At 58.1% G+C, this 11851-nt stretch overlaps 2 protein-coding genes across 5 annotated transcripts; one reads left to right on the forward strand and one right to left on the reverse strand.

Annotated features, from left to right (window-relative positions):
• Window positions 1–810: 810 nt before the first annotated feature.
• C1QL4 (complement C1q like 4) lies at window positions 811–3824 on the forward strand. Its single transcript, XM_032876545.1, has 2 exons — window positions 811–1347; window positions 3484–3824. Exons 1-2 carry the CDS (start codon window positions 811–813, stop codon window positions 3661–3663), a joined length of 717 nt encoding a protein of 238 aa, XP_032732436.1. The 3' UTR covers window positions 3664–3824.
• Window positions 3825–4970: 1146 nt separating this feature from the next.
• On the reverse strand, window positions 4971–11574 carry TROAP (trophinin associated protein). 4 transcript variants are annotated; one of them, XM_032876871.1, is made up of 15 exons: window positions 11328–11459; window positions 11062–11240; window positions 10786–10957; window positions 9920–10077; window positions 9693–9830; window positions 9418–9500; window positions 8859–8911; window positions 8283–8395; window positions 7249–7365; window positions 7049–7132; window positions 6890–6949; window positions 6544–6669; window positions 5788–6421; window positions 5311–5504; window positions 4971–5133 (listed from the first exon to the last, which is right to left on the reverse strand). In XM_032876871.1, exons 2-15 carry the CDS (start codon window positions 11203–11205, stop codon window positions 5086–5088), a joined length of 2124 nt encoding a protein of 707 aa, XP_032732762.1. In that variant the 5' UTR covers window positions 11206–11240; window positions 11328–11459; the 3' UTR covers window positions 4971–5085. The 4 variants fall into 4 exon arrangements, with proteins under 4 accessions (XP_032732762.1, XP_032732759.1, XP_032732760.1 ...); XM_032876868.1 differs by lacking the exons at window positions 8283–8395; window positions 11328–11459 and adding an exon at window positions 11467–11574 and having other exon boundaries at window positions 7049–7365; window positions 11062–11216; XM_032876869.1 differs by lacking the exons at window positions 8283–8395; window positions 11328–11459 and adding an exon at window positions 11467–11569 and having other exon boundaries at window positions 7049–7365.
• Window positions 11575–11851: the final 277 nt, after the last annotated feature.

The following is an 11851-nucleotide window of genomic DNA, read 5'->3' on the forward strand; positions in this document are numbered from 1 at the left end:
GGGCCTCTGCCTGCCCCGCCCCCGCGCTTCCCACTCTGGGCGCCAGGGGTCGCTCCGCCCCGGGCCGCTTATAGAGGCTCCCGCCGCGCAGCGGCTCACACCACCCGCACTGCCGCCCCGGGAGGGAGGGGAGGAAGGTTAGGGACGCAGAGAGGGAGAGCTCCAGCTGGAGAGAAACGCGGGTCCAGGGCTCTAGCAGGGGCTGGGGCCGCGGCTGGGGTAGAAAGGTGCGTCAGTGCTCGCCAAGAGCCAGAGCGCAAACCTACGAGGAGGTCGAGTCCGGAGGGCGCCACCCGCAGCGCGGAGCCCGGGACGTCCAGAGCTCGGAGAGTAGTCCCTGGCTCCGGCCAGGAGCGATCCGTCTGGGTAGCCGGGGACCTAGGCGCCGCCATCCTTGAGAAAACAGCTGTCCGGAGAGCAGGCATCCTAGATCTGTAAGAAACCGGCCGTCCGAGAAGCCGCTGATTTCAGGCGCCCGGGAACGTTAGGCTGAACGGGAGGGTAATAGAGGACCACGGGTTTTGAACCGTCGGGAGCCCCCTGGCCCAACCCACGGGGAGGACCTCCGCCTTGACGGAAGGTTTGGGGAACGGCACCGCTGAGGCGGGAGCCCGCAGGGGCGGGGAGGCCGGGCGCAGCCGTCGGGGGGATCCCGACCCAGGCCCGAGCCCGGCCACCGCCTCCGGGGCCCGCGGAGAGCCCCGGGCCTCCGCCGCCATTGCGCCCAAGAGTGAGGAGGATCTGCTGGCCCTGGCCGCGTCGCGGCTGAGCCGCCGCAAGCGGGTGGCAGGCGCGGCCGTCGGGGTGGCCATGGTGCTGCTGCTGCTGGTGGCCATTCCGCTGCTGGTGCACAGCTCCCGCGGGCCGGCTCACTATGAGATGCTGGGTCGCTGCCGCATGGTATGCGACCCACACGGGCCGCGAGGCCCTGAACCCGACGGCGCGCCCGCCTCCGTGCCCCCTTTCCCTCCGGGCGCCAAGGGAGAGGTGGGCCGGCGCGGGAAGGCAGGTCTGCGAGGGCCCCCGGGCCCCCCAGGCCCCAGAGGGCCTCCAGGAGAGCCGGGCAGGCCAGGTCCACCGGGTCCTCCCGGCCCAGGCCCTGGCGGGGTGGCGCCCCCTGCCGGCTACGTGCCTCGCATCGCCTTCTACGCGGGTCTGCGGCGGCCACACGAAGGTTACGAGGTGTTGCGCTTCGACGACGTGGTCACCAATGTGGGGAACGCTTACGAGGCGGCCAGCGGCAAGTTCACCTGCCCCATGCCAGGTGTCTACTTCTTCGCTTACCATGTACTCATGCGCGGCGGTGACGGCACCAGCATGTGGGCCGACCTGATGAAGAATGGACAGGTGAGGTGCCCCTCCCCGACCCAGGCCCAGAGCAGACCTGGCAGCTTTCTAAATCTCCCTGCACTCATTCCACCTGAGGGCTGCATACGAACCCTTCCCCCCAACAGCGTCACTGAATCCAGAAACGCCAGGCTGCCAAGAACTTACAAATTGTTTCATTCAGTCGAAGAGGAATTGGGGCCAGAGAAAGGAAATGACCTGCCCAGGGTCTCACAGAGCGTTAAGAATGGTGTCAGACTCAGAACTTACGATTCAAAGCTTAATGTCTCTGCAGCTGCTATCCTCACTCTCCAACTACAGGCAACCCTACACCAAAACTTCTTTGGTGTCTCATCCTGCCAGTTAGCGTCTGTTCTTGCCCTGTCTTGGGCCGCCCTCTCTTCTGAGGCAGCCTTTCCGGCATTTGGGTTTCCCAGCCTCAGGATGGGTGAACTACCTACAGTCTGGCTCTTTTGAATTAGCGTGGAATCCAGGTCTCTGGCAATCGGCAGTGGGCAGCTGTTCTCGTTGGGGGCATTCAGCTTGTATTTCCGAGTAAAAGGCAAAAAAGAAAGACGACACTCACCCAGGGCCTCAGACCATTCTAGAGCTGGCCCTACCCTTAGCTAATACTGAGTCAGTAGGCAGAGGTGGAAATCGTGTGGCAGTTCACCGGCCAGCTGGGCAGCATGATGAAAGGGATTTGGAAGGGGAAAGAGGCAAAGAACAGATAAAGCAGAAGCTTTGGACCCTGGACTGGTTCTGTAGGCCAGAGGTTCCCTGGCAACCTCTGGCCTCCAGGTTCGGCTGCTCCTGCCCCTGTGGTCAGAGTTGGAGTCATTGCCACCTTGACTTGGGAGAATAGCTCCAAGGACTCAGCGGGAGGACTGGGACATGCAGAGAGGGAAAGAGACGCCACGGAATGGGGGTTGGGCAAGGCACCTGGGCCCCACAAGCTGCAGGGGGTAAGACTGGGGCTAAGCGGTGACCTCTGAATGCCCCGTGCGCCAGATGTGGACCGTGGCACATCAGGCCTGCTGGTCCTGGAGGTATGGACCCGGGTCCTGCTCCAGCTGCAGCACCCTGCTGCTCCAGGACTAGTAGGCATTGCACTGGGGTCTCCTCCCAGCAGGGCCGCCCCAGGGACCCAAGGAAAGAGAGACTCTATGTGTGCCTGCATGGGAGTGACAGCCATTTGTGTGTAAGGGAGTGAGTGTGTGTGTGTGTGTGTGTGATGCGAGTGTCTGTGGGTGCGGGGTGGGAGAATGGATCAGTGTTTATCTGCATGGGGCCTTGAATAGGTGTGTGTGGTCTATGCAGGGTATTTGTGAGGAGGAGGAGGGGGCGACTGTCTATCTAGAGTGTACCGGTTTCAGAGGGGGGCGGGGGCCGCGCTGCTCCCATTCTGTATTCCGCGGCGCGGGCGCTGCGGCCCTGGGGACGGTAAATAGTGATTAGAATAATGATGAATAATTAATGAGTTAATAACCAGCCCCCGCGGGACACGAAGAGGGGGGCTGGGGAAGGGGCTGGCGGCCCTAGGCGACCAGAAGCGAGGCCAGAGGGAAGAAGAGGTTACCTGTTGGGGCGGAAGGCGACCCCCATGTCCTAGCGCCACTGGGCGCCAGAAGGGGAAAGGGCACCCAGAGGCGAAAACGCATCATTGCACTTTCCCATGTCTCGCACGCTCGCTCCCAGGCTACAGACGCACCTGTGCCCTATCACTGAGGGAAGGGAATGAAACTTCAGGAGGTCAGAGTGGGTTCAGAATCTTAGCAATTACCCTACAGGCTAATTTTATTGTTTGAATGCTAATAATAGCAAACCCTATAGAGCGTTTTCTAGGAGCAAAGCGCTGTTTTAACTCACTTCTTATGTACTAACTCACTTAATCCTAACAACCTTATGAGGTCGGCTCTATTATGACCTCCCATCTTCTACTTCAAATTGAGGACCAGAGAAGGCGTGAAACTTGTCGAGTCGCACAGCTGGGGAGTGGCAGTGCCTGAGAAGCTCAGCGGTCTCCCGCGCGCTCCCTCTCCTCCCCAGCCCCTGCAGCGGGTTCCCCTCGCCCCGCCTTCGCGGGCCCAGTGCACCTACTCCGCCCAACGCTTCTTGCCACAGGGCTGAGCGGCGTGTTGTGTTCTCCTCCGCCAGGTCCGGGCCAGCGCCATCGCTCAGGACGCGGACCAGAACTACGACTACGCCAGCAACAGTGTCATCCTGCACCTGGATGTGGGTGATGAAGTCTTCATCAAGCTGGACGGTGGGAAGGTGCACGGCGGTAACACCAACAAGTACAGCACGTTCTCCGGCTTCATCATCTACCCGGACTGAGCAGGGCCCCATCCCCCGCGCCCCCGCTCGCCCTTCGCCTCCGCTCCCCTCTCCACCCACCTCCAGCCGACCCCACCCAACGTGCCACCCCTTCCTTTGAGAGCCTGGCGGCGGGGCGGACCCTCCCGCTCCCGACGCAGCCTTGCTGGGTGGACTCTTCACGCTCCCAGGGGTCGAAGTGGCTGGGGAGAGGAGGAGGCCGTGCTGAGGAGGAGCAGAGCGGCTCCGGAAGGGCCCCCCCAGGGTCAGATTGCGTGCCTGTGAAAGCGGAGGAGACCATCTCTACTGCGGAGGAGACCATCTCTACTGCGGGGGGCTGGGGAACAGCTTTACCACCCGGAGCTGCAAGCAGAAAGGAAGCCCCGGCATTCGGGGGCGGCCCTGTGCGCGCGGGGGTGGTGAGCAGAAACAGGAGCCCATCCAGGTGGGAGGAGAGGAAACGTTTGGCTGGCGCTTGTTCCCTGTCACAACTTTCTCTCTCCATCCTCTCCTCCCTTCATCTCCATTTTCAGGCTCCAGACTCCGGCCTAGCAGCCTTCCTGTGAACTGGAGGAACCAGTGAATTCTTTCCTAGCATTTATAACTCATTCTGTACAGTCCCCATTTCCCGCCCATCCTGCCTAGGCCCTGGGGCTACAGCTGCTGTTGCCTCGCCCAATAAAGTGAAGTTGGAGAACGTGTGTGCTTCTTAACTTAGTGCCCAGAGTGGGGGAGAATGACTGACCCTTTCCCTCACTGCTGTCAAGGACTCTGGTCCTACCACTCTCTGCCAGAGGCAAAGGTTTACTTATTCCTGGCAAGTCCCGTCTCTGGGGGAAGAGAGGAGGAGAGTAGCCCAGGGCTTCTACTGATATGGAAAGGGAGGCACAGAAGCTTCCGGAGAGCTTTGAGACCTCCTACTGGCGTGGAGGCAACAGCCAGAATGACACTAACAAGGCAGGGCGGGAGTTCCAGAGATATGGGTCCGGTGCTTCTGCTTTTTGCCTGATGCAGGGGGAGCTGTAAGAAGATGAGCTCTAGGGCAGGAAGGAGCTGCTGATGGCTCCCGAGAGGGGCACTGATCTCAAAAAGCAAGAAGAGCAGGTCCGGAAAGGTCCAGATTTGCCCACACAAACTCCTACAACGCGCAGGGGCGGAGGTTGGCAGGAGTGGGATGCCTCTTTAGGACCGCTTCTAGGTGAGGGAGCCTGGGGAATCCTGAGAGCCCAGGGCCCGCCTCTAAGCTGGAGGACACTGCCACCGTGTGGGCAACTGGAGAACAACAGCTGTAGCTGGCCTAGATGGGCCCAGCGGGAAACAGACATTCCGACAATTAAGAAACTTTATTGAAGAATAAAGGGTATGGGCTCCCAGTCTCACGGGGTGGACAATAAATAAGGGCTAAAAGGAGCAAGGAGCAAGGCAGGGCAGGAGGTGGATGCATCATGACAGAGAGTCCTGTGGGGCAGCAGAACCAACTGGAATAAAACACTGGGGAGAGAGAAGGCTGTCACAGCCCAGAAGCCATCCTTGAACAACCCTTCCCCACTGCCCTCTCCAAAGGATCAGAGGCTGGCCCCCGGCCCCCACTCTCTCCCCAGCACCCGCACAACCCCATTTTCCAGGCGTGCTGTGCAGGCACAGCTTGGCTGTGGTTGGGGGGCTCACCAGGGCATCCTGCCATTCAAGTAATGTGGCCACAGGGTTGGTGCAGACCCGGGCGGATCCTGAGGGCGGGGCTCGGCTGGTGTAGAAGGCACATTCATCATCCAGGCGGGCCTCATGGAAGCAGTGGATGGCGGTCAGACATGCTTTAAGGCGCTGCCTCAGGGCCAGAGTTCGAGGGGCGAGACTGCTGGGACCTGAGGGCCAAGGGCCAAAGAGACTTCAGGGCAGGCTCTGGAGTCCTCTTTTCCCACCATCTAAAGCCCTTTCCCACTACCTGCGCCCCACCACCCCCAGGGGCCAAGCCAATTAGGAGCACAGAGCTTGAGGGGCAACTCCTCCCTTCCTTCCCAAGGAGTGCTAGGCTAGGCTAGGGGAGCTGGAGGAAAGCATGGGACCACCCAGTGCAAGGTAGAGGCCTGCCTCTAGTGAGAGATGAGGACCTCCTTTGTTCAGAATCCCTTCTAACCAACTCCTTACCTGCCTGGCCTGTTGGGGGTCTCAGAGACTGGAGTGAGTGAATAGGGGGGCTGGCACAAAGTGGGTGCTGGGAGGAGAAGATCAGGGTGGTGATCTCTGGAGCCCACTGACTGTGGCAGGGCTGTGGGCTGGACTCCGGACTTCTCGGTTCCAGGAAGCAGGCCTTGGATGCCCCAGGCTCTATCCTAGGGGAGGGCTCTAGGAGTCCAGCGTGCCTATGGGAGTCAGCCTGCAGGTGTCCGGGCTCTACTGGAGGGCAGGGCTCTGATACCACAGGCTGTTCCTGGACAGAGGGTTCTGGTATCCCAGGCTCCCTGCTATGGCTGGACTCTGGGGACCCTGGCTCTGCTGCAAGGCAGGGCTGAACTGCCTCCGGCTTTGCTTCTGGGCAGGGCTGCGCTTCCCCACACTCCTCTGGAACACAGGGCTCTGGTAGCCCAGGGCGCTGGAACAGTCCAGGAAGGTGTAAGGCCCCTGAATTCTGCTCTGGGGCATTCCGGGTTCTAGAAATCTCAGCCAGAAGGGGCTGAAGTTCAACCATTTCCAGAGAGGAACCTCCATTAAGGGGGGCACACTTGCCCCCAGCCAGCCCTTCCACCTCTTGTCGCAACAACTCCTGCAGGATACTGATGCGCTGTGGGGAGGAGAAGAGCCCTCAGGGGGATGTCAAGGTGTGGGTTCAAGTCTCCACCCACACTGTCCTGTTCGCATCCTCTGTCGCTGTCAGGCAGGCATCAGGCCCACACGCAGACCCACCTGCATCTTCAGCTCCTGAAGTGTGGCGGGTGTACTAGGGTCAGAAGCTGCCACAGGGGCTTTCCTAGGCCCCTCCTGCACGATTGTACAACTCTCCTGGTCAAATAACCGGACTGCAATCTGCTCCTGGCACAGGGAAGGAGAGGGGCTGTGTGAGGAAGCCGGTCTGGGGCAGGAAAGAGATCACCCCACACCAGGAAGGGCTCAGGTTAGTCAAAAAGCCCTAAACTTAAAGCAGGAGGCACAGCTGAGGAGCACGGAGTGTTGGAGAGTTGGTAGCTTCTCTGGGGAGCCTGCCTGCCTCAGACTGCTGGGATCCCAGCACCGAAAGCCTTCAGATACATACCCAGGGCAGGGCAGGCTCTTCAGGGCATGACTGAGGGGAGAGGCCGCTCAAACCCTGGGCCTGGGACAGAAGGGGGACATTGTAACTCTCCCTGTTCCCATCCATTCCCTTCCTCCCCCACCCTGGCCTAGGTCAGCTACCTCCCCTGCTCCCTCTTACCTGCTGAACCCTGGGGGTCGCTCGGATGGGTGTGAACTGGGTTTTGGGACGAATGGCAAGGCGCCGCAAAACCGAATACGAGGGCTGGGGAGAGAGGAGGATGGCTGAGCAGGACCAAGAGCTAGACCTGGCAGGGATCCCGCCAGAATGTTCTCCCCTTGCCCAGCAAACCCCCATCCTCTGGAGTGATGGATACAAACTGGAGCTGAGGGGCCAGGAGAGGGTATGCGCTGAGCTCGTCCAAAGGGTGATGGGTGGGTGATGGACGGTGGCACCACTCGGCCAGGGGAGGATATCAGGTGGGAGGCACTGTTGTCCTGTGGGGAGGAACAAGGTGGAAGAGTGATCGCTCCCCCTCTGCATTCCCATGTCTCCTCATTACAGCAGCCAGTGGGATTCTTTTAAGAACTAATCAAATCCTGTCTCTCCCTTGTTCATCGCCCCACCCCATGGCTTTCCACGCATTCCAAGGAAAAGCTGAGGTCTCACACTGATTCTAAATCCTTACCCAATCTGATCTTGCCATCACCCTAACCTCACTTCCTGTTGTCCTCCTTATTCTGCTTCAGCCTGGCTGGAGTCTCCTTTCTGCTGATCCTCAAACACACGAGGCACATTCCCGCTTCAGGGCCTTTGCATCTGCAGTTCAACTGGCCTGGAACATTCTTCCCCCAGATATCTGCATGGTTCACTTCCCCATCTCCTTTTGGTTTTCACTGAAATGTCATCTTCTCAATTAATTTCCCTGACCAATCTATATGAAATTGCTACACCCGCTCCCCTACTTCCACACCCCCTTCAGTGTCTACTTTGTTTTCACTCATCACCACCTGACAGGCTATATATTTTACTTTTTTTTTTTTTTTTATGGTTTCCCCTTTCTAGAATGTGAACTTATTTGCTACTGTGTATCCAGAACCTAGAGTACTGCTTGGCACATAGTAAGTGGTCAACAAACACTTGTGGAGTCAATGAATGTCAGATCTGCCTTGCTCTCGGCACTGATCTGCTGTGTGACACAAATAAATGCCAGACTGTGACCTCTCAGCCCCAGGCTCCAGACAGCTGGTAAGCAGAGACTAGACCTACTCTGGAGAGGCCTTGGGCCCGTGGGGCAAACAGACTCAATTTACATCCCAACCCCCACCCACAAATCCTCAGTGCTGGCCAATGCCAGAGAATTCCTCCCAAACATCTCCCCTTCTCCCCGCAACCCAGAAGGATCTCATCTCACCTTGGTGTGGGTTATCTCTCTTAATGGTACCCGCTGGGCCAGACCTAGGGGGCCCCCTCCTCCTTCATCTGAGCGAGTAACAACTTCATGTTCTCCTTCAGGGAGAGAGGGAGCTAGGACGAGACAGGAAGTTTGCTGTAGTGCTGGCACACACATCAACGGCTGGCATAGGGTTTTGGAACCTCCAAAGAGGGTAAGTCAGCTTGACAGCCCCCACTGTACCATCAGTGGGACCCGCCTAGCAGCCCCTTGGAGCCCAGCAACATCTCAGTAATCACTTACTAATCTGAACACCCCAAGTAGGCTAGGGGTGTGATGGTGGCTCTTAGGGCTGAGGACAGAACAGAGAGTGGAAGGTAAATCTTAAAAGTAAGTGGCAGAGAAAGGGTTGAAGTGGGGACTACCTCCTTTGACACAAGTGGAACTGGTCAACCTCTGGCCTATTATTATGGTCCTTTCCTTGGTGGCTCCTCCTGATGTGGCCTTCCCCTCGAGCCCCCTCCCCACCCACTGAGCTTTCTCCAACTTAAGCAGTCCATCTGCCCCTCTTTTCTCCCCGTGGCCAGACACACTCACCAGGCGGGACTGGGGTCTCCAGGAGTAATCCTGAGGTCTGGCTCACTGAAGTCCTGACGACAATAAGGACAGCAGCTAGCAGTCACTGAGTACCAAGTGTGAGCTGGGCACTTTGCTAAGTGCTTTACAAACATCATCTCATTTAAGTCTTTGCACAAAAACCTCTAATGATACAAATGTTACCCTCATTTGACAGATTAAAGAAACAAGCTTGGGGCGGGGGGGTAAGGTAAGCTTACTCTAGTAAGCGCTGAGAGTCAGGAATCAAACCCAAGTCCCATTTATTGCCATAGTCTATGCTCTAGCTAATAAACAAAACAGACAGCATTTCTCATTTCTGTTCCTTCTTCCCCCCACAACCTGAAAAAAACAGATGTCATACGGAGGCCTGGCTGTAGAGGCCTGAACCCTCTTCTAAGGATTCAGCCTGGGCAGTCACAGGTTTCCCCCTTTCCCTCCTCGGCTGCTGGGGAGTCTTAAAGCTACAGGAAATCTCTAGCTCTGAGGGACCCCTGTATCAGACATTGGATCATTCTTTTCCAAATGATCCTCTCCTCACCGGCTGCTGCCACCTGTCACTCTTCTTAGCTCCAGGAAACTGGGGTGAGCAGAGGGGTGAAAGGAAGGTCCTGAAGGTGGAATCTAACCCACGGGAGCAAGAGAAAAGAGCAGAGTCAGCCGTGGGCCCCAAACCTTCAGGCCTCACCACCAGCCCCATCAGCCTCCACAACCGCTCTGGCTCGTCAGGAAGTATCTTCCCTCCTCAGGGCCAGCTTGGTCCCAGGGAGGAGCTCACAGAAGAACCGAGGATCCCAGCCCCTCAAGAGCACTCACCAGGGCCTCTAGCCTCTGAGAACACAAGGTCCGGCCACGGGGTCCTGGTCCCTCCAGCCTCGAGAAGCAGGAAGCCCTGGCAGGGTCCAGTCGGTGGGCAGGGGTTCTAGGGGCTAAATATGCAGAGGCGCGGGCACCCTGACACCACAAATGAGGTCATCAACACGGGCTCAGGACTCCCTCCTCCGTCCACACAGGCCTGATTTCCTCATATCCTGTCACATTACCTGGCCCCTACGGGTGGTGCCTCCCTGGCTCCCTCGAATCAGGACTCTCTGAGCCAGACTGGGCTGGCGCCCCAGGCGACAGCTTTTCACCCCCTCACCTGACAGGATGGTGGCCAGGGCTGCGGGGTCTGCCACAAACTCTACAGTCCCTGGAGCCTCTGCAAGAGAAGAGGAGGTGAGAAGAGGAGGAAGGCTGAGGGGACCCGGGGCTGCCACGTAGTCACCCTGAGGTGCAAGAGTGAGCTAGAGACTCATATTATCGAACTCGGCTCACAGAAGTTCATAGAACTTTATTTTTTTATTTTATTTTTTAAAGATTTTATTTATTTATTTGACAGAGATCACAAGTAGGCAGAGAGGCAGGCAGAGAGAGGAGGAAGCAGGCTCCCCGCTGAACAGAGAACCCGATTCAGGGCTCGATCCCAGGACGCTGGGATCATGACCTGAGCCGAAGGCAGAGGCTTTAACCCACTGAGCCACCCAGGCACCCTGAACTTTACTTTAGGTAAGGCACTGTTCCAGGTACTGGGACTCAGAGATGAATGAGAAAGCCCCCAGCCTCAAGAAGTCACCATTACACTCTAGAGAGGTGACAGGCTCAAGTCAAAGTATGACATGCTATAAAAGAAGAACTACAAAGTATTAGCACACATGGCAATTGATTGTGACTGAGGGAACTGGAAAAGGCTTTAGAAGAGGGAGGGGCGGCTTCTGAGAGTAGAGAGATGTCCAGGAGCAGGGTTCAAGACTCTGCTTACAGTATGCAGGAGACCAGGGTAGTGGAAAGCTCCCAAGCAGACTGCACCCACCCCATTCCCCCATGCCCACATAAGGAGACTGTGTGTTTTCAAACCTCCAACAGGTACCTGTCTGGGGAGGGTGCCTAGGCCCCGCATTTTGTCCCCCAGGGCTAGGCCTCAGTTCCTCCAAGGGGTTCCGGAGCTGAGTGCTCCCCACCGATCTCTCTGATTTCTCTGTTTGATGTGTGACTTTCGGCCCGGGGCCTGCTGAGTCGAGGTTGGGCTTCTGCACCAATCTCTGGTGGAGGGGAAGACAAAAAGCGGGGGCTCAGCTCTGGGGTGCATTGGTGGTATGTAATGTCTCCTTGCAGGTACTGTCTTCACCCACCAGGCCCCTCTTACCTTTGGATCTTGGTTCTCCTGGTCCAGGGCGCAGGGTTTGACTGTGGGGAGAGGTGGGCGTCTCTGAGAACGTACGGGAATCTTGCTAGGGGTAGGAGATACACCCCTGAGGACAGGATCCTTCGTAGCCTGGAGGGTAGTCATGACTGCTACAGCTGAGATGGGAAGAAAAGCAGGACCTGCGATCAAAGGTCAGCCAGTTCGGAGCACCAGTTCTGACATTCCTGAAGCTCCCACCTCCGCCCAAACCCATGTGCCCAGAAGACCTGATGCTTCCAAGGCCGCTCCAGGAAGCCGCTCCCTCCAGGCACCCCGATCCTACTCTCTCACTCCAGGGCCCCGAGCGGCCTCTCCTCCCTATGAGCCCCGCAGCCCCCCAGTCCGTCCAAGATTTCCACGCCGCACCTTCCTCGGAACCACTTTGGCTCACCCCCCACTGGATTCGCTTTTTCTTGACTGGCTTCAGCTGCAGCTACTTCCCCAGTTTGTAAAATACGCGGAGCGCCTGATTGGCTCTTCTGCGCTGCCCGCGGAGGCGCGTGACACCTGGCTGAGCAGCCCAATCCACAGGCTTCGGAGGCGGGGCCAGAAGGCGGGGCTAGTTGTCGAGCCTCTTTCTGGCCAGGAAAAAAAAATGACCCGACTCAGCTAGCCAATCCGAGAGCGGAGCGCGGGGTGGGAGGCGGGAAAAAGAGAAAGGAGGAGGGCGTTCGGAGGCCGGGGAAGGCGTGGCGCTCCGAGTCCTTCCCACAACGGGCGCTGCCTACTCTCGCGAGGTCTGGAGATTGCA

Source organism: Lontra canadensis, unplaced genomic scaffold, assembly GCF_010015895.1.
Source record: "Lontra canadensis isolate GAN:19392208 unplaced genomic scaffold, GSC_riverotter_1.0 scaffold59, whole genome shotgun sequence".
Lineage (NCBI taxonomy): Eukaryota > Metazoa > Chordata > Mammalia > Carnivora > Mustelidae > Lontra > Lontra canadensis.

Bases quoted from the DNA above. Each gene is read 5' to 3' on its own strand.
- C1QL4 (XM_032876545.1), top strand. From the start codon at position 811: ATGGTGCTGCTGCTGCTGGTGGCCATTCCGCTGCTGGTGCACAGCTCC. The intron at 1,348-3,483 runs GTGAGGTGCCCC...CTCCTCCGCCAG, and splicing joins ACCTGATGAAGAATGGACAG to GTCCGGGCCAGCGCCATCGC.
- TROAP (XM_032876868.1), bottom strand. From the start codon at position 11,205: ATGACTACCCTCCAGGCTACGAAGGATCCTGTCCTCAGGGGTGTATCT. The intron at 10,078-10,785 runs GTACCTGTTGGA...CTTCTCTTGCAG, and splicing joins TAGGCACCCTCCCCAGACAG to AGGCTCCAGGGACTGTAGAG. The intron at 7,366-8,858 runs GTGAGTGTGTCT...TCCTCCCCACAG, and splicing joins GGAGACCCCAGTCCCGCCTG to GACAACAGTGCCTCCCACCT.